The sequence below is a fragment of the Vigna umbellata genome, chromosome 7 (assembly GCF_029865625.1).
Source record: "Vigna umbellata cultivar VRB3 chromosome 7, Vumbellata_1.0, whole genome shotgun sequence".
Taxonomy (NCBI): Eukaryota; Viridiplantae; Streptophyta; class Magnoliopsida; order Fabales; family Fabaceae; genus Vigna; species Vigna umbellata.
The window spans coordinates 38,162,356-38,189,317 of NC_142171.1; the positions used below are offsets into that span (position 1 = coordinate 38,162,356).

At 35.8% G+C, this 26,962-nt stretch overlaps 2 protein-coding genes and 3 pseudogenes across 4 annotated transcripts; all 5 read left to right on the forward strand.

Annotated features, from left to right (window-relative positions):
• Nucleotides 1-621: 621 nt before the first annotated feature.
• On the forward strand, nt 622-5,743 carry LOC148195929 (adagio protein 1-like). 2 transcript variants are annotated; one of them, XM_088093867.1, is made up of 3 exons: nt 990-1,131; nt 3,009-3,094; nt 3,533-5,743. In XM_088093867.1, exons 2-3 carry the CDS (start codon nt 3,039-3,041, stop codon nt 5,136-5,138), a joined length of 1,662 nt encoding a protein of 553 aa, XP_087949993.1. In that variant the 5' UTR covers nt 990-1,131; nt 3,009-3,038; the 3' UTR covers nt 5,139-5,743. The 2 variants fall into 2 exon arrangements, with proteins under 2 accessions (XP_087949992.1, XP_087949993.1); XM_088093866.1 differs by lacking the exon at nt 3,009-3,094 and having other exon boundaries at nt 622-1,131.
• Nucleotides 5,744-7,099: 1,356 nt separating this feature from the next.
• On the forward strand, nt 7,100-17,535 carry LOC124823760 (adagio protein 1). Of its 2 annotated transcripts, XM_088094766.1 has the most exons (3): nt 7,100-7,585; nt 15,334-15,443; nt 15,548-17,535. In XM_088094766.1, exons 1-3 carry the CDS (start codon nt 7,315-7,317, stop codon nt 16,937-16,939), a joined length of 1,773 nt encoding a protein of 590 aa, XP_087950892.1. In that variant the 5' UTR covers nt 7,100-7,314; the 3' UTR covers nt 16,940-17,535. The 2 variants fall into 2 exon arrangements, with proteins under 2 accessions (XP_087950892.1, XP_047152007.2); XM_047296051.2 differs by having other exon boundaries at nt 7,330-7,585; nt 15,334-17,535.
• A 1,965-nt stretch (nt 17,536-19,500) lies between these two features.
• Nucleotides 19,501-21,045, forward strand: LOC124823761 (rust resistance kinase Lr10 pseudogene; annotated as a pseudogene).
• Nucleotides 21,046-22,434: 1,389 nt separating this feature from the next.
• LOC148195930 (rust resistance kinase Lr10 pseudogene) lies at nt 22,435-24,367 on the forward strand (annotated as a pseudogene).
• A 968-nt stretch (nt 24,368-25,335) lies between these two features.
• On the forward strand, nt 25,336-26,545 carry LOC148195931 (G-type lectin S-receptor-like serine/threonine-protein kinase At1g34300 pseudogene; annotated as a pseudogene).
• Nucleotides 26,546-26,962: the final 417 nt, after the last annotated feature.

Sequence of the window (26,962 nt, forward strand, 5' to 3'; positions counted from 1 at the left end):
AAAAGTGATTCCACGTAAGCACTTTTTCTACAACGACCTTTTGATATTTAAGTTGCAAAAAGTTGGTTTAGCTTTAAAAGGAAAGAAAAGAAGAAAGTGGGCACAGGCACCGCCTTTCCAAATTATCCACCCTCTAGAATTATAATTTAGAAAATATAAATATATATTTAATGTTTCTCTTTAAATTTTGATATTTTAAAAATTATTTTTGTACTATAGAGTGGAGGAAGAAAACATCTCTGATATGTAAATGTCAACACGAATCAAATATGGAAGGAGGATATTTCGACCAACATGAAGAGATATTTTCAAAATATCAAACATCACTTTAAACATAAATCAAGACCAACTAATAATAAATTAAAGGTAATTAAAGAGGTTAGAAAACTCTAAAACTAGACAAAATTAAAAATAAAATTCCTGTATATATAATTATATTCAAGAAATGTGTCAGTAAAATTATTTATTATTATATTTTAATTTACAAGATATTATTTTTTAAACAAATTTTAATTTTTTTTATGTAACTTTTTCTTTATTGATTGACCGGAAGATGAAAGATAAGGGAGAGATTTTTCCGTCGTTGGACAGCGCGATTGGGAAAGGTGAGTACCCACCAGAGTGGTGTGTGGCAAGCCCACATGTGAAAGAAAAGAACAGCGTCATCCACTTTCTGGAACTCCTTCGACCCAACCCTTTCTAAGCTAAATTTCTCACCACTCCTTTTATGCCTTCTCAATCTCATCATCCAATTCCAATTTTTCATTCTCTCGACAACACCCACTGAATTTTACGCTCCTTCCGCCTTCACTCACCAACTTTCTTTCCGATCACTGCCGTTTCCTTTTCCATTTGCCTCTCTCCATGCTGTGAGCTTCATCCGCCGCGATTCCGTTTTCTTTCAATGGAGTGGGACAGTGATTCCGATCTCAGCGGAGACGACGACGCTTCCTTTATGCTCAACCATGATGACGATTTCGCCGGACCCCTCCCCTTCCCCGTCCTCCAGACCGCGCCCTGCGGCTTCGTCGTCACCGACGCGCTTGATCCCGACCACCCTATCATATACGTCAACGCCGTTTTCGAGATGGTCACCGGTTATAGTGCAGAAGAAGTGCTCGGTCGCAATTGGTTAGTGCCTCTGTTGAGATTTTGCATCGTTAGGTTTAGGTTTTCGGTTCGCATTTTCGCTCTGCCTCGAAACCCTAGGAAACCAACCACGTTAATGGATGGATGTTAATGTGATGCTCGTGGTACTGAATGGTGTAGTCGATCGAATTTGGAATTGTGTTGTGCGTGTTTGGGGTTTTGTTGAGGGTTCGGATTTTTACTTGTGTGTCGTGAAATGGTGGTTTGATTATGGTAATTTTGTTGTCTCTGTGTTGAGTGGGGCAATTTTTTTGGGTTTTATGGTGGACAACTGGTTCGGGTATTAAGGATTGTTAAAAGTGATAAATGAAAAGGTAAAAAATACATTTTTAATTTATTCGGAACTTCAAAAGCGCTCAATAGTTTCTTTGTTTAGTAAGTAGGAGAGTTAGTAATAAGCCCCGAAACTCCTGTGTTTTGGAATCTGTGAATGATTGTGGGTACCAAGTAATATTGTGAAAATGGTGATTTCCAGATCGGTGTCCTGAGTAAAGAATGTTACTTTGTTTTAAGTACATAGATTCTCATTATTATTTTGGTCCTTTGATTGAAGGGGTTTAGGAATCAAGTTCTGTGTAATGAACTTGTCTGCATGGTTGGTGCGAGGAAATGGAATTGGTTTTTTTTAGGGCCAGGCCTATCTAATGTCTTCCGATTAAATATTCATTTTGTGCACCTCTTTTTTCTGGATTTTTTCTTTTCCTTTTAGGGTTTTGTTGCACTGACTGTTTGTTAGTGTGTAAAAATTACGAACATTTATGCTTGCCAGGTCTTGTCTTAAAGTTGAAATCACTAGAATTAGAGAGATAACATGAATTAATTAGAGTATAGTATGGATACGACAGGCCTAGCAATTACTAATTGCAGACATTGGTTCCTTGCTTGTATCTCTTTTATTGTATGTTTGGATGTGAGGACAGAAATAGAGAGGAAAGGAAACTCAAATGATGATGAATTTTCTTTTTGTTTGGTTGAAGAAGAGGGAGAGAAATTTGTCTTCTAAGAATGAAATTGATAATATTCCTTCATTTTATTTGTTCTTTCAATTCAAATTTCAAAATTTTCTTTCCTCCTATACTCCCTATCCACCATACCAAACATATAAGTTTTAAAACACAGATTCTCTCCCATTGTACTAAATCATATAATGTGCTCCGCAATGTGAATATTGAGGTCCAAGTTATATGGCCTCCTTAAGGGAAATCATTATACCACAAATCATAGGTGTTAAAACATGCATGAACAATCGAATCAGCCTGGGGAACATATGTTCTTTGTTAATTTGCCATCCGAGGAGCAAATGGTGTCTCCAACAAGTTAAGGACCAGACAAAAATTTATTACTCCTTTTCTTTGAGATTAAAGTTTATATATTCGAACCAGACTAAAACTTATTACTTCATTTTTTTTATTACAGTTTATATAAGAGTGTCTCTTCTTCATACTTTTCCAAATATTTCTGGACGTAATTTTGTTTCCTTCTAAAATTTATCATGATGGCTATTTATTCTCTCTGAAATTTAAAGTTTTGCTGAGAAAAGGATTAGCTTAAGTATTGCATGATAATTTGTGTGGTTGTATCAAATGTATCAGTTCTAAAAAGCATTTATATGATGATGAGGATGTGGATATTTATTATTGTTGGATTTATCTTGTTTTATGCTTTACAATTGATGCGATCCTTGAGATTCAAATATAGGAAATGGTTGTAGTTTCTTGACAGTAGTTTGTTTGGAGATTCGTTCTCTCTATCTCTTATTCGTACTGCAAATGTTGTATTCTGTGTTTTGGCTTGCTAAGAATGAGTAAGCTGTGGTGTTAAAATATTACTTTATTAACTCTACTATTCTTGGCTTGTAGATTGTTGGGATTGAGGTGCATTGGGGTATCATGTTGACAAACTTAGGTGTCTGTTTGGACAATTTTTTTCATCAGAACTTTTTAAGGTAGGAAATAAGAAGAAAAAATAGAATAAGTTTCTCCATAAATTAAAGTTATCTCACGCATAAATTAATTTTTAGACACTCTTCCGTTTCATCTTTTCTTCAAGATGATTTTGAACTTTACATAAACTAATTTTAGCCTATGGATACGTTTATTTCATCATATATTTTCTCTCTTAAATGTACTTATGAACAAGCTTACCGAAGGTCTTATAACTCTGCTGTAATAAATTTGATTCAATTTTCTTGAGGAAGTACAATGAATAACCTGTGCACTGCACTAGGGAGAAAAGGAAATAAAATAAGGCAAAAGATTATCCTGCATAAGAAAATAAGCAATTCATGCTGGTCCTTTATGACATTTCTTTCTTCCTTAAGTATCTACTGCCGAGTTTTCTAATTGAAATTGGCTTTGTTCTAATTACTTAAAATATTTTGCAGCCGTTTCTTGCAGTGCAGAGGTCCATTTGCTAAGAGAAGGCATCCATTGGTGGACTCAACTGTTGTTTCCGAAATTAGAAGATGCCTTGATGAAGGGGTTGAATTCCAAGGTGAGTTGCTGAACTTTAGGAAAGATGGATCTCCACTTATGAACAGATTGCGTCTGACACCTATATATGGAGATGATGAGATAACTCATGTCATTGGAATCCAGTTCTTCACAGAGGCAAACATTGATCTTGGTCCCCTCCCAGGTTCTAAGGTTAAGGAATATACTAAATCATCAGATCAATTTCGTTTGGTGCTTTCGTCATTGAATCCGCTTCATGTTGGGGATCGTAATGTTACTCGTGGAGTTTGTGGAATATTGCAATTAAGTGATGAGGTATTGTCTCTCAAGATACTTGCTCGCTTGACTCCAAGAGATATTGCATCTGTCAGTTCTGTTTGTAGGCAGTTCTATGAGCTAACAAAAAGCGAAAATCTTTGGAGAATGGTGTGCCAAAATGCTTGGGGCAGTGAGACTACACGTGTTTTAGAGACTGTGCCTGGTGCAAGGAGACTTGGATGGGGTCGGCTGGCAAGAGAACTGACCACTCTTGAAGCAGCAGCTTGGAGGAAACTGACTGTTGGAGGTGTGGTTGAACCTTCACGCTGTAATTTTAGTGCTTGTGCTGTTGGTAATAGAGTTGTCCTATTTGGTGGTGAAGGGGTTAACATGCAACCTATGAATGATACTTTTGTACTGGATCTGAATTCAAGTAATCCGGAGTGGCAACATGTCCAGGTGAGTTCTCCTCCCCCTGGTCGGTGGGGCCACACCCTTTCTTGTGTTAATGGTTCTAATTTAGTTGTATTTGGAGGCTGTGGAAGGCAGGGCTTGCTCAATGATGTGTTTGTTCTGGACCTGGATGCAAAGCCTCCAACATGGCGTGAAATCTCTGGACTGGCACCTCCACTTCCGAGATCTTGGCATAGCTCCTGTACACTTGATGGTACTAAGTTGATAGTTTCTGGTGGCTGTGCTGATTCTGGTGTACTCTTGAGTGATACTTTCCTCCTTGATCTCTCAATGGAGAAACCTGTCTGGAGGGAGATACCAGTAACATGGACTCCACCTTCGCGCCTGGGTCACACACTATCTGTTTATGGTGGTAGGAAAATACTGATGTTTGGGGGTCTGGCCAAGAGTGGGCCCCTTCGGTTTCGCTCCAGTGATGTATTCACGATGGATTTAAGTGAGGAGGAGCCATGTTGGAGGTCTGTAACGGGGAGTGGAATGCCAGGTGCTGGAAATCCAGGAGGCATAGCTCCCCCTCCTAGACTTGATCATGTGGCTGTGAGCCTTCCAGGTGGGAGAATTCTGATATTTGGTGGGTCTGTTGCAGGCCTTCATTCTGCTTCCCAGCTTTACATACTAGACCCGACTGACGAGAAGCCTACATGGAGAATCCTAAATGTACCTGGGCGCCCTCCAAGATTTGCTTGGGGACATAGTACATGTGTTGTTGGAGGGACAAGAGCTATTGTACTAGGTGGTCAAACTGGGGAGGAATGGATGCTAAGTGATCTCCATGAACTTTCCTTGGCATGCTCTGTTATCTAAATCCAGTTAATAAACGGGAATGGTATACCGAGGGTAATGTTGATCATGAAATCATTTTAAGGCTGTAAAGGTTTGTGTTGGTCACTGATAACACTTAACAAGTTCTTGCCCGGTCAGAACATTTGTGTATTAGGCCGATTCAAGGTTTCATTTTATTTTAAGGTTAGTTCTGACCTGAGAACTTTTCATTGAGTGACACATACCATGCCTGGTTTTTACGTGGTTGAGACTTTGCCTTCCAGTATACACTGAGTTATTCTTCCTGAATAGATTATTAGTGTCTGGTAACTAGTAGGTAATAATATATTTGGGTTGTAGCTCACTTGATTCCCCCGTCGGTTGCTTTGTTCAAATTATGTAATTTGAACAATGACAACGTTTAGAAAAAAAAAAAAAACTCATGTTTATACTAATACAATTAGGTCCATTATATGTAATGAAAGTCTCTACTTCTGCATTGAACAAGTCAGCTGACATGGTCATAAATTGGTTGTAATGAAATGTAACTCTGCAAACAGGTGTACAAGGTAGGGAATCCTGTAGTCTGTACATATTTTCCTTTATTTTTGTGATAATATGGAATGTGGTAACCTTTGTATGGTTTATTGTTGTTTTTCTTGCCATATTTGTGTTTGATGGTATTGCTGTTAATATATGTGGTTATGATAAATGATCCTTAGGTACGAGATAAAGTGAACCAGACAATTGTTTTTCCATTAAATAATCATTACTTACAGACGAGTTAAAAGTTCGCAATACACCTTCTAATCAAATTATGAGTGATGTAGAAGGAGCACTTTTTCTGCTGACTATAACTGTTATAAAATTTGTATTTGTGTGCCATTATTTATTATTATTTTTATTTATAATTCAATATTGGTTATGTATTTAATATATTTGTATGCTGTATCATGTATAGTACTTATGAGTGTATATTCTATATCAGTTCACGAGTAATGTTTTTTGGCTGTTTAGAAATTGATGTTAAATTTCTGTAAGACGTAGAAACTGCATACAAATAAAATTCAATAACTTTTTTCTTTAAGAACATGATGTAAAATTCCTATCTTGTAGTTCCTTTTTCCAAGAGTTTTTTATTGGCTAAATTCCATTGAGACGTAATAAGATTCACTTCTAGATTCTCTTAAAAGGTGTTAATGAACGAAAGGGATTTAAAATGAATGACCATTGGAAGTTGGAAACTTAATAATCAAATATCTATTTGATTTTAATAAACAAAGAAGATAAGCAACATAAAGGCAAATTTATGTTAATATTGAATCAACTTGAGAAAGATAAATAAATTATATTAACTGAATTTTGTTAAGGATGAAAACAAAATGTGATAGTTTTAAGTTAACATTTTGCATAATTTATACAAAGTCTCATTAAAAAAATATAAATTCCAAGGTGTTTTTCATGAAGAATTTGACAGATTTAATGAGACATTCTATTATGATATATAAATATCACTTGAACTATCAAATAATTCTTCTAAAGAAGACTTTCCAAATTCTCTTTCTTTAATTGCTACTCATTAAACTATTTATTCTCTAAAAGTATTCAGGTGTACTATTTATTAGTCATTGAGTTTACTTTCTTGAAATTCAACAAAATAACTAAAAAAAGATGAAAAAAGTATTGAGTTTACTTTCTTCTTATCTAAACTATAATTTTATTGATTTTTATAATTTTAAATATATTTTAAAACTTCTAAACATTTTTCAAATCTTATAAATTCATAATTATTTTAAATCTTTTAATTTATTAGTATAAAAGTTGTTTAAGTGTACAATATTTTTATATTATTTGCTTAAAATCCACAAGATTTTTGTACCATTTTATTTTTTCTGACAATTATCAACATTTTCTAAAAAATCTTAATCCAAGAAACATCTCCCTAAAACAGTGCTTGAAAAAAATTTAAGTAAACCAAAATATAAAAAGAACAGCGTCATCTACTTTCTTTTTTCTGGAACAACCTCAACTCACCCCTTTCTTAGCTTAATTGCTCGCCACTCGTTTTATGCCTTCTCAATCTCATCATCGAATTCCACTCTTCCACACTCTCAACAACACCGACTAACCAACGCAACGCAACGCTCCTTCAACCATAATTTCTCATACACTCTCTCTCCGGTTCTCACCGCTCCCTTCTCCACGCGCGCCCCATGGGATGAACTTCAACGTCTGCCGCGATTCCGTTTCCCTTCAATGGAGTGGGACAGCAATTCTGATCTCAGCGGCGACGACGACGCCGCTTCCTTCCTCCTCAACGACGACGATGACGACGTCGTCGGGCCCCTCCCCTTTCCCATCCTCCAAACCGCCCCCTGCGGCTTCGTCGTCACCGATGCGCTCGAGCCCGACCACCCTATCATATACGTCAACGCCGTTTTCGAGATGGTTACCGGCTACCGCGCAGAAGAAGTGCTCGGTCGCAACTGGTTAGTGCCTCTCTCGATATTTCTCCTCCTTAGGTTTAGGTTTTTGGTTCGCATTTTCGCTCTCCTTCGAAACCCTAGGAAATCGTTGGAACTTAGATTGAGGGATGTTACGGCGGGATGTAATGTGATGCTCATCGTACTGAATGCTGTAGTCACTCGAATTTGGAATTGTGTTGTGCGAGTTCGGGGTTTATGAAGGGATTTGGATTTGTTTGTCGTGAAATAGTAATTTAATCACTGAGTGAACTTGTTCCTGTTTGGTATTTCTTTCAATTGTGGTAACTTTTGTGTTGAGTGCTGCATTCTGTTGTTCTACGGTGGAGAACTGGTTCAGGTTAGGCATTGGGAAATTAAATTGGTATTGAAAGTGGTGAGTTTCGAATTATATGGTCTGCATTAAAGAAATCATTATACCACGTACATAGTTGTTAAAAACATGAATCAACAATCCATTCAGGCTAGGGAACTGCTGTTTTGGTTAATTTGCCATATGAAGAACGAAGTGTGTCAAACATGATTAGGACCAGCCTAAAATTTATTATTCCTTTTCTTTTAGATTATAGTGTATATGATGAGTGTCTCCGCTGCAGACTTTTCCAAATATTTCTCAACATAACGAGAGGTGTTTCCTTCTAAAATTTATCATGAAAAGAAAGTCTGGGAATTTATTCTCTTGAAATTTTCTCTCTTTTTATGGGAAATAAATTCAACTGGAGAAAATAAAGAAGCACAACCTGAGGAAAGGCTGAAGAATAAGTGGTTATGCCACTGCTGGTTTGTTTTTTTATTTCCTATAGTTTGAATTGGAGTTATTAGTGCTGGGATTTTTGTTCTGTAGGATTGAAAGCATTTCACTTAGCTAAGAATAAGAATTAGTAGATATTTACCGGAACCTCTTTCATATATAAAATTTTGTCTATAATTATTGATTAGTCAGATATTTTGTGGCATTATCTTAAATGCATATGTTCTGGAATACGGTTATGCAATTTATTCTTATGTCTCACATTGTATTGCAAGTGTGTGCTTGGTTTTGGAAATTGAAACTGACTGCTGAAATGCCCGTTTTCTAGTTGCTCTTAGCTATTGATAATTATTCTTGCTAAAGGCTTGTCCGATGCCACTGTTCTTTGATCGGATATGTTATATTGCAAGTAGGCTGTAATATGGAAAAAGTAGTTTGAATTGTACAAAACCTAGACAGCATGAAGGTAGCTGATATGAGGTTTATGTTGGAAAGAGAAAGAAACAGCAATAGAGAGAAAGAAAGAGGAGAAAAGGGATGAAGAACAGAACAGAGAGGATAGAGATACAAGAAAGAAACTGAGAGATCAATAAGTACTTTTATTATTATATCTTTCCAATGGTTAAAATATACAATAATAATCTTGTTAGATATATTAGATTATTGGATATTTTAGATAAATATCTTAACTTTTATCTTTAGTTAGTTTGTTATTATTTTTTATTTGTATTTTGGGCTTAGTCCATATTTTTTCTATTATAAATTTAGTATCCTATGTGTATATTCAACATAAAGAAAATTAATTCCATACATAGTTTTCTCTATATTGAACAAATCTTTATAATCTTTATTCACAGTAATCTTCCCAACTAAAATCCTAATTTAGATTATTTGACTAACTAACCAACTAATATTCTTTTCCTATTTATATTTACATTAAAAACTTCCTCTCCCCTAAGAAAACAGGACTCTTACCCTCAGTGTTCTTGAACTTCAAATGGGATGGCAAATATGATATATTGAGTATGTAAATCTGATACATGAAGTGATGAGTAACTGTTAGCCACGGATGAGATAGGGCCTTAAACTCGGGATACATGCTCAAATGGTGGGCTGTATTCAATTTCTACAGTTAAAGCTTTCAATGTCTGTTAAAGGTTTTATCAATTAGGATAATTGTTAGTCATGTCATGATCCTATTTATAAGGAATATCTTTGTAGCCTTTTAATGGGTAGACCTGATTGGAATATATTCATGACAAATTATTTTCAGAAAAAAACTTGTGTCAATCTTTGGAGGAACCTTGTCAAGGAGAAGTTGTCTTCTTTCTTTTGCCATAGGTTGCTGTAAAGATTCTTGCTTGTCTTGGGTTGTGACTTGATCTATATGAAGGTTAACAACTTGGTATGAGGCGACAACATGAGTGACACATAACTTAGTAAGATGACTTCATGGAGATAAGGTAGCTAGGCAATATATACAGGAAGAAAGGTGACTGAGCTTTCTGTGATCATTGGAGGAACAGTTGAAGGATCAGTAGGAGAAACAACCAATGGTAATTGGGGACATACAGGAGGTCCAAAAAACAGAAAAAAAAAATTCACACATGGGGGTGGAGCTTTTATGGTCAGAGCATATTCCAAAATGAATTTCCTGTGTAAGGGGCCATGAAGACCCCTTAGGATGGTTGAAGGTCGCGAGGATAGCTGAAATACTATGACATTTTTACTAATCAACAATCTTCTGAAGGAGACAAGGTGACAAAGGTCTAACCTCCGATCGATGAATACAAATTGTTCCTGACAATTTCCACCAAATAATCAAGAAAATGGAAAAAATCAATATAATGCTAGGAATTGGGAAGAACTTTGTGCCACTCAATCCCATGAGATAAGCAAACATGGAGAATTGCCACTTGTCACCTAGCTCACATGATAAGAACTCCTAAGAGAGAAAACACTCTTACTTTCTAAACTTTGATTAACCACTAACGCCACCCAAGAGATAAGCTATGGAATGCCACTCTAGGACAAGCAAAGGAGGGGCGGCTCCCCTTTTGAGATGAGACACACTCAAAATATGAACTTACATACTTTTATTATTTAAATTGTCAAAGTGAGTACACGAGCTTTCCTTATGTAGAGTGTGTGGTGGGAAGGGATTAGACAAACACTTCCCTTCCTTAACCCTCTAATTGGCTAACACAAAAATAATTTCCATAAAAGTCTCTATTTAAAAAAAATAGAAACAATTACAAAAGTCTAATATAGGCCCAATACAAAAAAATAAATTACATTCTATCCTCAAGCCTCCTACTTGTTTTTTAATTCATGCACTCATCACAAGTTGGGAGCGGTTGCATTTCATATCTAAGTAGAAGTGCCACTATGGTTTAATAGATGGAACAAAAAGAACCAAAACTAGATTGGAGCTACTTTAAGGAATGTTCTTATGTACAATTTGTACCACTTATAAGTAATAATTCCCTGGTCACACTGGCCAATATAAAGTAGACACGTTTTGTGAAAGATTATCAACATCATTTTGGGCACCTGCACTCCAATTGTGAGTAATAATCCCCTGGGAGTACTTGCCAAAACTGTGTCTTTTTCCATAGTCACCACTTTGCTCTCCAAGAAAGTGTCCACTTCTGGTTTGCACTATTTAAGGCGATAACCTCTACACTCAAAAATGGATTTCTTTGAATGTTTTATTTTTGTCCTAGTTAAGATTGTTGGAAGTCCTACATCGACTAGAGATAAGGTCAATTTATAATATCTAAGTGGGTGCAAACCTCACCTTACAAGTCAGTTTTGAGAGGTTGAGTTAGGTTTAAAAGTCCACTTCTTAACATGGTATCAAAGTCAGGTTAGAGCTTATCCTAACAAGATTTGTTGTTTGTAGACATATTATTCCACCTGCTTTCGGGTCGCTATCAGACCACCCATTAATGTCTAGGTGTGTTGGAAGTCCCACATCGAATAGAGATAAGGCCAATTTATAATATATAAGTGGGTGTAAACCTCACCTTACAAGCCGATTTTGTGGAGTTGAGTTAAGTTTAAAATCAATTTCTAAACAAAGATCATGGTGATATAATTGGGATTCGAATTTTGAATTGGAAGGCTGATATACCAAATCATGAATCCTATCATTTTGTGGAATATAAGAATCATGATCAATAATAAGAACATAGCATATATAACTTTTAACGAGGACATATAAAGCACATATTCAGGCTGAATAACCAAATATATAACAATAGAAGCAATGTAACATAGAGAAGCACATCAAAAGTCAAAACATATATACTTACATTTATGTGTGTGTATGCACTCGTGTGTGTTAGCATCGACTAGTCAGATTTTAGGGAGAGGGGACCACTAACACATGAAGTTTTAGAAGAAAGCAAGAATCTGCTAACAAAGAGAAGATATAAGCAATTTATGGGCACCTGTTTTTGGGACGCAGGGGAAAGAAAAACAGAAATGTGGAAACTTGAAAAACCAGCAACATGAAAAAGAATTAGTGGAATCATAAAACCGTGAACATGAATTGGGCAACCCTAGATCTCATTGGAGGGAAATTTACTATTGTTTTAGCGAAGGATCGTTCAGGGTTTCAGAGTTGGTTTGTGCATGAACCAGTCTTGTTGGGATGTGATGCACCTATGGTATAATTGTGCGAATCATCTCTTGGTTGCGATTCAGGTCTGATTTAAGCACCAAAATGATCCACTTACTGATTCGTTTTCCACCAGCTCGAATTATGTTTATTGTTTCACAAATTGTATGATACTAATAACACTGGTCACGATAGTTACCAAATTAGTTAGTTTGAAGTTGTTAGGGGCAAAGGCATAGCTATAATAGGAGAAAAGGTAGAAGGAGAGGCATTTTTATTTAACATTTGGGAACATAGGGTTGAGTGTATTATTATAAATAAGGAAAACACTTTGTGATGGGAATCCTTTGAAAGGAGGAGTCTCTCTTTATTCCTTGGGTCCATGTTTGTAATTCAGTAAAACTTTACAGAAGTATTCTTAATTCTTCTTTTCTCTGTTATCTCATCTGAAAATTTAGAATTTGTTGCTAAAAACCTTGGATTACCATTAAATGTTGAATGCTCAATCACCTACAAACCCGAGCCTCATCATCTTATCATCACTCTCTCACAACCCTGTAAGCCACTCAACTAAGACACCTGATTTCTACCAGATTTAGATTACAATTGGAACCAAGGGACTCATAATGGGGGTTCTTGAACATTTTTGCAAATGATTCTGGGCATTACAAAATGCTCATAATTTTTCATCTTGGAAATTTGTGTAGTTTATTGAGAGGGACAGGTTCAGAGTTGTGTGATTTGTTTTGTTTTAGTAATTTTTGTGTGTTTAGAGGAAGAAATTGGAATGGGGGGGATATTAGACTTTATGATTCTTCTAAATTGGCGGTTTTTTGGGGTTTAGGGATGACTTTTGAGGGTTGGTCGAATGATTACTCTTAACTTGCCCCCATTGATTGTAATTTGCATGTTTTCCCATCGTTTCGCTTCAATCATTAAATATAAGTTGATATATGGACATATGTCTTATAAAGTGAATTCTAAGTCTAACTTAATCTTAAAACTTAGTTTTTAAGATGCAGTTTATACTTATTTATATATTATGAAGAAGGCTTATGGAGAAGGCTTCATTTATGAAGATAAGAGAAATACTCAACTAGTTGGGTATTCTTATGATTACTGGACAGGGTCACCAAGCCATAGACGTTCCACTTTAGGATATTGTGTCGTGGTTAGTGGTAATTTATTATCATAGAGAAGTAAGAAACAAAATATTGTAACAAGGTCAAGTGCAGAAGCAAAATACATGGTAATTACAATAGTCATTTGTGAGCTGATATGGCTAAAACAACTCTTCAAAGAGCTTAAATTTGGAGAAAGTTTTCAAATGCACCGTGTATATTTTACCATGCAACATTACACATTGCCTTTAATCCTGTCTTTCTTGAGAGAACCAAATATATTGAGTTAGACAATCATTTTCTAGGAAAAAAATGCTGGAGTTTGAAGACATCACTGTTAGATTTCTCAACTTTAATGAACTGTTGACTAACATATTCACCAATTTTCTAGGAGGACTGGTGATCAATTGTATTTGCAGTAAGCTGGGCACATACGACCTATGTGCTCTAACGTAAGAGGAAGTGTTATAATTATAGAAATTTGGAGCTGATCCTATATAATAAGGAATATTGTCATAATTATAGAAATAAGTAGTTGATCCTATATATATTGTTATAGTTTATGCAAATAAGGTGTTGATCCTACATATTTAGGAATATCTATGTATTATTAGTAACATTTTTATTTATTTCCATATCATTTTTTTAATATAAATCTCTTCTATTTATTGTATTAATTCCTTTTTCTCAACTAAATAAAACACCCGTGTTGTCTTAAAAAGACTCTGTTTTAGCTTAGTGTTTCTCTCTTCCCTAGAGTTTAACAATCTCTATTGTAATTTCTACTGTCTTTTGTATAGTAGGATGTCTTACCCACAGTTGTTTTCCCTCATTTATCTCATGTAAAGAAAATAAACATTTTTTAGCAAAAATTGTTAAAATTGGATGCTTTCATGGCTTTGGTTTCCCAGCTTTCAGTGGCCAGTGCTTATAGCAATGATAGGTAAAATTTGTGAATAATGCTAAAGATCAAATGCATTTGGAAGTTAAAATTTGTGAAATATACAGTTTATATCTTTATGAACTGCTTCTCTTTCTATCTAGTACACTATTATTTTATCTATATTATAAGATGTTTTAGCTGAACACATTATTGAATAAGCTTTTATCCTGATAAGTGAATGATTTGTTATGTATGCAGTGCAGTGTATTATGAATTTGTGTTCAAATATTTCGGCAACATTTGTAGAGTAAATTGGACAATTATATTCATTGTAACTACTAGAGAGAACTCTTGCTGTCTTTAATTGACATTTTTATGTTGACAGCCACTTGTGAGTAAGTTTTTAGATGGGGGAAGTGTGTTGATCAAAGAAAAGAGCCTTGTTATTTCCAATGAGGTGATGCAGGAAAGAAGTGTCTCAATTTAAGCTTCTGACTGGCTAACTCTTAGAGAATTTAGGGTGGTTGATAGGTTTAATGATGAATAAGAAAACACTTAAATGTGATGCTTTGATGGTTTAGTTTGAAAATGGAAATGGTTTAAGTATGGATGGATTACTAGTCTACACTCTGGATTGACTTCTGGTCTGTTTAGGTGAGAGCAGCAATGCAAATATAGCTATATGGTATAATGATAATTATGATAAATTACTGGAAGGGCATATTTTGGTTTTTCATTTCATAATTTCTTTCAATGCCAGTGATTTGGGGGCTAGGTTTCAAGACTAACAGAAGTCATTAGAATTTTGCTAAGAATGTTAGTTCACTATTGTGATTTTTTCTTTTTAATGTTTTTATTGTGATGAGGATGTGGATATTTATAACTGTTGGGTTTATCTTGTCTTATGCTTTATCATTAAGGTGAATCTCAAGATTCAAAGCTAAGAAATGGACGTAGTTTCTTGATAATCATTATTCGGAGATTGATTTCCTCACTCTTATCGTCCCAGCAAGTATTATGTGATATGTTTGCATAAACATGCTAAGAATGGCTAAGCTGGGGTGTTAAAAAATCACTTCATTTGACTCTACACTGGGGATATAGCTCATTGGGACTGATGTGCATTAGTGTCTCGTGTAGAAAGACCTGGCTTATAACCTGTATCTGTATTGTATTAAATTGAAGCAATTTGCTTGAGGAAGTAGAATGAGTAACATGTGCACTACGCAAGGGGGAAAAAGAAGGCAAAAGAACATGCAATATAAGAAATTAAGGAATACATACCGGCCTTTAATGACATGTGTTTGCTGAGTCTCTACTGCTAAGTTTCTAATTCAATGTGGCTTTGTTCTAATCATTTAAAGTATTTTGCAGCCGATTCTTGCAGTGTCGAGGTCCATTTGCTAAGAGAAGGCATCCATTGGTGGACTCAACTGTTGTTTCAGAGATTAGAAGATGCCTTGACGAAGGGGTTGAATTCCAAGGTGAGTTGCTGAACTTTAGGAAAGATGGATCTCCACTTATGAACAGATTGCGTCTGACACCTATATATGGAGATGATGAGATAACTCATGTCATTGGAATCCAGTTCTTCACAGAGGCAAACATTGATCTTGGTCCCCTTCCGGGTTCTACGATTAAGGAATCTACAAAATCATCAGATCGGTTTCAATCTGTGCTTTCCTCGTTGAATCCTCTTCCAGTAGGGGACCGAAATGTTACTCGTGGACTTTGTGGGATATTGCAGTTAAGTGATGAGGTATTGTCTCTCAAGATACTTTCTCGCTTAACCCCAAGAGATATTGCATCAGTTGGTTCTGTTTGTAGGCGATTGTATGAGCTAACAAAAAATGAAGATCTTTGGAGAATGGTGTGTCAAAATGCATGGGGCAGTGAGACTACACGTGTTTTAGAGACTGTGCCTGGTGCAAGGAGACTTGGATGGGGTCGGCTGGCAAGAGAACTGACCACCCTTGAAGCAGCAGCATGGAGGAAACTGACTGTTGGAGGTGCTGTTGAACCTTCACGATGTAATTTTAGTGCTTGTGCAGTTGGTAATAGGGTTGTCTTATTTGGTGGTGAAGGGGTTAACATGCAACCTATGAATGATACCTTTGTACTGGATCTGAATTCAAGTAATCCTGAGTGGCAACATGTCCAGGTGAGTTCTCCTCCCCCTGGTCGGTGGGGCCACACACTTTCTTGTGTTAATGGTTCTCGTTTGGTTGTATTTGGAGGATGTGGAAGGCAGGGCTTGCTCAATGATGTGTTTGTTCTGGACCTGGATGCAAAGCCTCCAACATGGCGTGAAATCTCTGGACTGGCACCTCCACTTCCGAGATCTTGGCATAGCTCCTGTACACTTGATGGTACTAAGTTGATAGTTTCTGGTGGCTGCGCTGACTCTGGTGTACTCTTGAGTGATACTTTCCTTCTTGATCTTTCAATGGAGAAGCCTGTCTGGAGAGAGATACCAGTAGCATGGACTCCACCTTCGCGACTGGGTCACACACTATCTGTTTATGGTGGTAGGAAAATACTGATGTTTGGGGGTCTGGCCAAGAGTGGGCCCTTGCGATTTCGCTCTAGTGATGTATTCACGATGGATTTAAGTGAGGAGGAGCCATGTTGGAGGTGTGTAACGGGGAGTGGAATGCCAGGTGCTGGAAATCCAGGAGGCATAGCTCCCCCTCCTAGACTTGATCATGTGGCTGTGACCCTTCCAGGTGGGAGAATTCTGATATTTGGTGGGTCTGTTGCAGGCCTTCATTCTGCTTCCCAGCTTTACATACTAGACCCGACTGACGAGAAGCCTACATGGAGAATCCTAAATGTACCTGGGCGCCCTCCAAGATTTGCTTGGGGACATAGTACATGTGTTGTTGGAGGGACAAGAGCTATTGTACTAGGTGGTCAAACTGGGGAAGAATGGATGCTAAGTGAGCTCCATGAACTTTCCTTGGCAAGTTCTGTCATCTAAATTCAGTCAATAAACGGGCATGCTGCTGTGAGGGGAATGCTAAAATCATGAAATCATTTTAAGGCGGAAAATGTTTGTGTTGGTCACTGAAAACTCTTGACAAGCACTGCTCTGGTCAGAACATTTGTGTATTTAGTTGTTTCTACGTTGCATTTTATATTAGGGTTGGTTCTGGCTCGAGAACTTTTCAATGAGTGACACAATACCATGTTTGGTTTTTTTGAGGTTGTGTGAGACTTTGCCCTTCAGTATGCACAATGAATTATTCTTCCTGAATAGATTAATAGTGTCTGATTACACGTAGGTAATATATTAGGTTGTAGCTCACTTGATTTTCCCATCTGTTGCTATGTTCAACTTATGTAATTTGAACCATGACAAAGGATAGAGAAAAAGAAGAAATGCATGTTTATAGTAATATAATTTGGTCTGTGTATGTAATGGAAGTCTCTACTGTTTTATGCTTTTGAACAGGTCTGCTGACATGGTCATAATTTGTTGTAATGGTCTGTGACACTGCAAACAGGTGTATAAGGTAGGGGACCCTGCAGTTTGTACTTATTTTTCTTTATGTTATAATATGGAGTATGGTAACATTTGTATGGTGTATTATTTTTCTGGTTGTATGTTTTACCAAATTATTGTGTTTTTCATGGTGCTGCTGTGAATATTGTGTGTGTGCCTTGATAAAAAATATATTTTTAGTTGAAGTGAACCAAACAAATCCTAATATCTTGTAGGTTAACGGTCTTAGAGGAGTTAAAAGTTAGTAAGGATTTATGTGGTTCATATTTTTCTCACAATGATGTTAAAAAAATGATTAAAAGAAGATCTGAAATATAAAATATTAAGCATTTCTTTACATTTTACGGATATTGTGCTAGAAATTAATTTTACCCAAGGAAATCATTATTTTCTATTAAGCTTGGAACTAATGTTCTCACTGTAATATTTTGGGCTACTTAACAGTATACTGGAACCTTAAGGGAATTACTTCCTGCACCTCCATCGTTTTCCTTTCTGCACCCTAACCCTTCTGGAAATTATTTTCCTGAATACAAACACAGTTTGGGGATTTTTTTTTTTTCCAGGACAGCAATCACCTCTCCTTGTTACGGTCCGGTAGCTTTTATTTATGGGGTGCATGAAGAAATAGGGTGCAGGAAGCAACATCCTTAAAGAAAAGGATCGACTGTGATGGAAGAACATGTTCTGAGGGTGATTAGTACGATATTATATCTGAACGTTATTACAATATACCTTATGAAGGGTAATGAAGAATCAGTAAAATTTAATTTTATGTATTATTTATTTTTATAATTTTTTATATTGTGTATAAAAAGTTTGTTTTTGATTTATATATTAAATAACTTTAGTTTTTGAATATTTTTTTTTATAAATAAAGTTTTTCTCCTAAAATGTAATTTTAGGTCTCTTATGTGAATGAGTACTTTTAGCAGTTAAATCCAAAGTCAGACCAATCCATCTAAGGATACAAACGGGTAGGAGATGAAGTCACTTCCGAAATTGAATCGGACATGATACCTCACCCTTTTTAAATTTTCTGCGGAATTTCAAAATAGTAAAAATTTTCCTGCCTCCATTGCCTGTTAATTAGAAAAGAAGACTAATTGCGCATTGTTTACTATAATTATGCATTTTTAAAATCAAAAGTGCACAAAATAGTATTTATAGTGCCCTAATACACGATTTGTGGCCAGTACACTCTATTTATTATAATATATAAATCGAACTACACAACCATACTTTATATCATTGCCACAATATCACTTTTCATGTCAACCTTTGATTTATGTATCAATTTCTTTGCATTCCCATTTTCTACCACATCCCTCCTCTATGTTGTACTCAATCCACCTCCTATTACCTCAGCTATTTATTTTCTTATTTTTAATTTTTTGCCTCAGGTAAATTCCATAGCTAGAGGAACACGGTTCTTTCATTGTGAAATCAAGTTTCTGATACTCTGGACCATGGAATTTAAATGATTCTTCCTTCCTCTATGTCATTCCCCACTTCCATCCCTTTTTCCCATTTCATACAAGTTCACTTTTGAGAAAACGAGGTATACTTCCCTCGAGCGAAACATTCCTAACCAATCACAATCACTAATAGCTTTTCCTTTCCGATCGTCGTATCTTAACGGAAAATATCTTTTGCTAGAAAGACTTTCGGTATAAAAATCATTATACTCATTATACTCATATGAGCCGGTCACCAAGACAAACTATTGACACAAACACCAATAACATTAGAGTTAATTATATAAGGGATGAACACTACTCTCTACTCAAAATTTTAAGACAATGAATTAATGGGTGTTTTATCTTTATATACTGTTCTACTTTCTATTTTTATCCAACGTGTGAGATGAAAGTTAGATTCCCAACAAGTAGCTCGTAAGATACGCCGGCATCACGTCACATCTAAATGGTGGAACGGCCACGTGGTTCCTTGTTTCAATAATGCCAAGACTTGTGCACATAAATTACATTACTCTTTCTTTTTCTTCTTACTTGTTCCTCTCTATCATTCTACTCCTCCCAACTCATCTCTTCTTTCATGTCAATCATTCTTATAATCATCATCGGTTTAACTTGTGATATGTTGTTGTTTTCATACTTCTATTGTGTATTAGTTTGTTGATTAAGCCTGAATACTGGCACACAGATTACAGTTTCTGACTGAACTTTGCTAAAATATCGCATCGCAGGGGTCTTTTTTGTGTTATTCTGTATATTGATATGGCTACAATTCAAATGCGCCCCAGGAGTGCTTACTCCAGAGTCACGATTTATGACACTTGCTATGGATAGATTTTTGAATGATATGGAAAGGGAGAAGCCAATCAGGTTCACTGACCAACATCTAAGAATTGCAACTGATAACTACTCTTACTTGTTGGGGTCAGGAGGTTTTGGATCAGTCTATAAGGGAGTTTTTAGCGATGGAACCATTGTGGCTGTGAAGGTTCTGCATGGGCGTTCAGACAAGAGAAACGAGGAGCAGTTTATGGCTGAAGTGGGAACAATTGGCAAAATTGATCACTTCAATCTGGTTCGGCTATATGGGTTTTGCTTCGAGAGAAACTTGATAGCACTGGTTTATGAATACATGGGGAATGGTTCTCTTGACAAGTATCTTTTTAACCAAAACAATGTCATAGGATTTTAAAGGCTTCATGAGGTTGCAGTTGGAACAGCCAAAGGCATTGCTTATTTGCATGAAGAGTTCCAACAAAGAATAATACATTATGACATCAAACCAGGAAATATTCTATTGGATGGAAGCTTCAATCCTAAAGTGGCTGATTTTGGTTTAGCCAAGCTTTGCAACAGGGAAAATACTCATCTAACCATGACAAGGGGAAGGGGAACTCCTGGTTATGCTGCACCTGAACTCTGGATGCCAAATTTTCCTGTGACTCACAAGTGTGATGTTTACAGCTTTGGAATGTTGTTGTTTGAAATCATAGGCAGGAGGAGAAACCTTGATGTTGAAGCTGTTGAAAGTCAAGAGTGGTTTCCAATGTTTGTATGGAAAAAAATTGATGGTGGAGAGTTGGAGGAGTTGATAGTATCATGTGGGATAGAGGAGAAAGATGGGGAGCTAGCTCAGAGAATGGTTAATGTTGCTCTGTCGTGTGTTCAGTATAGGCCTCATTCAAGGCCTCTGATGAGTGATGTGGTAAAAATGTTGGAAGGTTCAGTGGAAATTCCAAAACCTTTGAACCCATTTCAGCAATTTATGGATGGTAATTTCCCTGCTCACACAACAGATACTGGTGGCTCTTCAGTTGTTGTAACTGACTATAGCACTGTACATGCTACTACTTGATGGACCATTTCGTAGGTTAAGCGATGTGTAAAATATTTTCCTTTCTTCTTCTTTATTCTGTTGAAAATAACTGTTCATGTGTACTATTTTGTTTTTTTTACCATAATGTTCTTTTCAATTTGCCTCTGAACTTTTTATGAATGGACTGCTATGTCTGTATACAAGTGAAGCAAACTGTTAGCCTTTTCTCCATGCAAATGTGAGGATTTATTTTTTGGCAACTCGTAGTAAACCTGCTAATGGATGAATGTCCTCTGACCTACATATCATAGCAATCAAACTTTGAAACAGTTTCCCAGTTTATTTAGTTCTTATCATTCCAATAACATTAGCTTGCAACATAGTCTTTTATCCAAAGAAAAAGTTAAGACAAAAAGTTTATTGATGTATAACATTCTCACTTTATAACTGTCCAACTTGTCTGTTTTAATACAAGTTGGTGATACTCCAACGGATACTTGCTACACAAGGCTAAACATCAATTATTAATAAAAAATATTGATTAGTAATTAGATATTGAATTAACATTTGCAAAGAAAGAACACCAATTTTTCGATGAGGAGCCACATTGGATAGAAATGACAAAGTAGAGCAGTATACAAAGGTGAAAGACCCATTAACCCATTGTCTTAAGGTTTTGGATAGAGAGTGGTGTCAATCTTTTATATGGTTGGACTCGTATTTCATTGGTATTGTGTCTCCCCGGTGAACCCCCTCTTTGATAGATCCAACAGGACTTTGACTCACACTTAGTTTATTTCTACAATCTTTCCTTAAATGTGAGTCCCTTTCATATGGTATATTTTTTCTTAGGTGTACTATGACCAACTTATACCCTTGTGGTTATGGTGTTATTGTTGTTATAATGATCTAAGTGGTCATATTTATACCTCATTATGATATTGTTGTTGTTATAACTATATAAGTCAGTTAATCCAAATCATTGACTCTAATACCACTTATGTGTTTATATTTTTATATGAGGAGGTTATTAGGAAGAGATTATTTATATATGACATGAGTTTAATTTCACATAAGACATTTGACATCACTTTTAACCACAAGAGCATAAGTAGGTCATAACTGAGGGGAAATAAACCATATGAAAGGACTCATCCTTAAGGGGAGATTATTTTCAATAATCTAAATTTGAGTCAAAGTTTCACATTAAGTAGAAAAGATAAAGTTAAACATTATATAAGATGAAAGACCAATAAATCTATTGATTTAAGATTTTGGGTTAACACTAGTGTCAAATATCTTGCATGTGTTAAACTGCAAAATATATATAACATCTCTCTCATACAAATATACACCCATCACATTTGTAACAAGCTTCATTAGTCGCTCTGATCTCTTCTGGCTAATTATAATTTATCATATGTTACTGTTAATATGTCGTTATTTCGTGGAGTAGAATATTCCACAAACATAAAATGAATATTACCCATTATAGGTAGCCTAGGAGAATGGTATATGATAGAAAATTGGAACGTAGTATTTGTCTTAAGAGATTTTGTTTGTACTATAATTTTGTACAAAGCTCATTCTATATAGCCATATAATATTCGCCAAATCAACAATCAAGACTACATTCATTGATGATAACTTACTAGTGTCCATTTGGGAAGGTCAACATCAAAAACTCAACAAAGAATTTGAAGGCCAATGGTAGCTTCAGTGACATTAATGAAAATATTGTAGCTTTCATAATAAAAATTAAATAAAATTCAGGTGACTTGCTTCCGTTCTTTGGCCGATATTAATTTTTGAAAGTTAACTGTCTTATAGTGGATAAATGCATGATATTTTACATATAAATTTAACTACTATGTTTCTTTCTTTCAAACAATTCCTGCACACCACTTTGGTAGTTTGAATTGTTATCTTGTCAAATGTCAACTGCTGCAGTAATTGAGGTTATGATCATAGTTGGTAAGATTTTAAAGGTGGTATTTTTTATTCAACGAATTTAATTATGTTCAGTGGTGGTTTTCCGAGCTTTGGTCACAGGATTTCTAATTATACATTAACATTTTGCAGTGGTGATTTTGGTGAAGATAGGTATTTTGATCTGTGTGTGCAGAAAAAGAAATCAGAAGAATGATAGATCAGTATTTTCTGGTTCAAAATTTCTGACTCTGACTATAAATAAATTTCTTAACGACATGGAAAGGGAGAAGCCAATCAGATTCACTGGTCAACAACTAAGGATTGCAACTGATAACTACTCTAACTTGTTGGGGTCAGGAGGTTTTGGAACAGTTTATAAGGGAATTTTCAGTAATGGGACTATTGTTGCAGTGAAGGTTCTGCGAGGGGCTTCAGACAAGAAAATCGAGGAGCAGTTTATGGCAGAAGTGGGAACGATTGGCAGAATTCATCATTTCAATCTTGTTAGACTCTATGGATTTTGCTTTGAAAAAAACCTGATAGCACTGGTGTATGAGTACATGGGTAATGGCTCTCTTGATAGGTATTTGTTCCACGAAAAGAAGACCTTAGGATATGAAAAGCTTCATGAGATTGCAGTGGGAACAGCTAGAGGCATTGCTATTTGCATGAGGAGTGCCAACACAGAATAATCCATTACGACATAAAACCAGGAAATATTCTCTTGGACAGGAATTTCAATCCTAAAGTTGCTGATTTTGGTTTAGCCAAACTCTGCAACAGGGACAATACTCATATAACCATGACTGGAGGCAGAGGAACTCCAGGTTATGCTGCACCTGAGCTTTGGATGCCCTTTCCCATAACTCCCAAGTGTGATGTTTATAGTTTTGGCATGCTGCTGTTTGAAATCATAGGCAGAAGAAGAAACATTGATATTAAACTTGCTGAAAGCCAAGAGTGGTTTCCAATATGGGTTTGGGAAAAATTTGATACTGGACAATTGGGGGAGTTGATGACAGCCTGTGGGATAGAGGAGAAAGATAAGAAGATTGCAGAAAGAATGATTAAGATAGCTTTGTGGTGTGTTCAGTATAGGCCAGAAATAAGGCCAATAATGAGTGTTGTGGTGAAAATGCTGGAAGGTTCAGTGGAAGTTCCAGAACCTGACAACCCTTTTCAGCACTTCATGGGTGGGATTACCATTGCTCATCCAGTTCCAATATCACAGACCTATAATACAGCAAGTATTTCATCTGGTTCTTCTGTTATGGTAACAAGCTCCAGCATTGTATGTGCTACTCCTATTATGAGGAAGTACGGCATTGAATTAGCCTCTAGCAATGTGTGATGCAAATTATTTATAGCTACATGATGAGTTGAGTAGTAAAATACTTTCATTTGTGCTGATTAGTTTCAAATGTATCCATGTACATATACGTGCCCTTTTTTTTCTGTCATGAAAAGCTCTTTTCTTTTTGCCTCTAAACTATTTGGAGTTGAAAAGTTGTATATTGAGGGAAGCAAAGAAGAAAAGGGCCTCTTATGTTTATCTACGCATACATCAAAATTTGTATTCGATTCTGAAGTTATTTTATTTCTAATCTTGTTATAGTATATTTTGTTGTTTCATGCTATAAGCAATCGTGCTTATACTTTTTGAACTGTATGTCTTAATTTTGAAGATTTCCAAATACAATCTTAACATGGCTGAGGATTATATATAGGATCTGCAACAAGCCTAATGTAGAGGTAGTACAGTTTGAGCGTTAAGATGTTGGATAAAGTTGGATTAAAACACATTTTCCCCTGCCAAGTTGGGTATAGCTCTTGGACTGCAGCATATGCATGGTTATCATTTGCTTTGCTTAGATTTATGGTTTTTCTGTTATGCCAATATTAAAAAAATTATAGACAATTCGAACAAAGTTTCAGGGCTTGTTATGATATAGCTTCTTGTTTTCTGTAATAAGCAAGAAGTGGTAAAGAGTTTCTCAGGAAAGTGGGTTGCTAGGAAGCAACAGATTAAGTAAACTTTTCCGACAGATTGATGTTAAATAAAAATAATGAAGAATAAACTCTCTTATTGGTCGTTGTCATCTTTTAGATTTCTCCGTCACGGAGTTCCTTGTCAAATACTCAATTGAGTGGATAACAAAATGTGGTTTACTCCATACATGACATTAGTATGTACGAAAGGAAATCATGAACTTCCTCATCCTTTGACCTTTATATATAATTAACAACACCCTAGGAGGATGGTGCTAGGAAAATGGAAAATCTAAACATAGTGTTTGTCGTTATTCAATTCAAACATATTAGTTTTAAGCCGGCTTGTAATTAAGATTGATAGCCAGCTTATTCAATCAAGAATAGAATATCCATGGATATAGGGACCCTGTAATATAGAATGATAACAATCATTACATATATTCATTTTCACATCTGATTTTTCTCATAAATCAAACATGGACGCTGGGGGTCTCATAGGTGTAGCTGGTAGGATTCAAACACGATATATACATTTATACATACATACATACATATATATATATATTTATTTATTTGTTTTCTTCTTGTATATTGGTTTTAATTGATTTTCACTAAATTTCTGAGGTGTTGGTGTTGCAGTTTTGTTGGTGTGGTTCGTGATTCTCTGCCTGTTTTGTTTTTGTAAAGCACCCAAAAGAGAAACTGATGGATTGTTGGAAATGAACTTTGTCCACATTGAGAATATTTTGAGGAACATGGAAAGAGAAAAGCCAATCAGGTTTACTGGTGAGCTGCTAAGGGTTGCAACAGATAATTATTCTACATCATTGGGGTCAGGAGGTTTTGGAGAAGTTTATAAAGGAAATTTAAGGGACGGAACAACAGTGGCTGTGAAGGTTCTACGTGCAAATTCTGATAAGAGAATTAAGGAACAGTTTATGGCAGAAGTGGGTACAATTGGAAAAGTTCACCATTTCAACCTTGTTAAGTTGTATGGATTTTGCTTTGAGAAAGACCTGATAGCACTGGTTTATGAGTATATGAGGAATGGATCTCTTGACAAGTATCTGTTTCACGAAAACAAGACTCTGGGATACGAAAAGCTTCATGAGATTGCAGTTGGAACAGCCAGAGGCATTGCATACTTGCATGAAGATTGTGAACACAGAATAGTCCACTATGACATAAAACCTGGAAATATTCTGTTGGACAAGAACTTCAATCCAAAAGTAGCTGATTTTGGATTAGCTAAACTCTGCAACAGGGACAATACTCATATAACAATGACAGGAGGAAGGGGGACTCCTGGTTATGCTGCACCTGAGCTTTGGATGCCATTTCCTGTGACTCACAGGTGTGATGTTTATAGCTTTGGAATGCTGTTATTCGAAATCATTGGCAGGAGAAGAAACCTTGACATTAACCTTCCCCAAAGCGAAGAGTGGTTTCCAGTATGGGCTTGGAAAAGATTTGAGGCTGGAGAATTGGAAGTGTTAATGAATGCTTGTAAGATTGAGGAGAGGCATAAGAAAATGGCAGAAAGAATGGTGAAGGTAGCTTTGTTTTGTGTTCAGTATAGGCCAGAAACAAGGCCAATCATGAGTGATGTGGTGAAAATGTTGGAAGGTTCAGTAGAAATTTCTAAACCATGTAACCCGTTTCAGCACATGATAGAAGGAACTTTTAGGGGTAATTCTTCTGTCCATGCATCCGGAACTGATGTAAATACAAGTATCACTACCAGTTCTTCTTTCATGGTAACTGAACCAGGCATTGTATATGACATTCCAGACATTGAATTGGCCTCTACCTGAGAATGGAACTTCTGCATCTCTTCATTAAGTTATCAGATATTTCTTTTCTGATATACGTTTCATTGTCCTTTTCATTTTTGTTTTTGGTGATAATAGAATAGAGCAGGATGGTTTAGTAAGTTTATATGTATTTCTCATTTTATACATAAAAAATATTAGTAATGAATATATTAAATATATCTATTGCAAACAAAAATTACCTTTTATATTTCTTACTACATAAAGAAATTTTTAATACATTATATAAAGAAATTTAAAAAATATGAAAAAGCACTTAATACATTTTTATCTGATCTTGTATGCTGCCTTTGTTTTCGGCAACAGAGACTTTGCAAACTAAGAAATGCAAGGAAAGTTGAAAAAACTAGACAACGTATTACGAAAAATAAGAACAAATTCTTCATTCAACTTTTCCCTCTCATATGGGAACAATTGCGGGGAAAGTATGTTCTTTTCTTTTTTACTT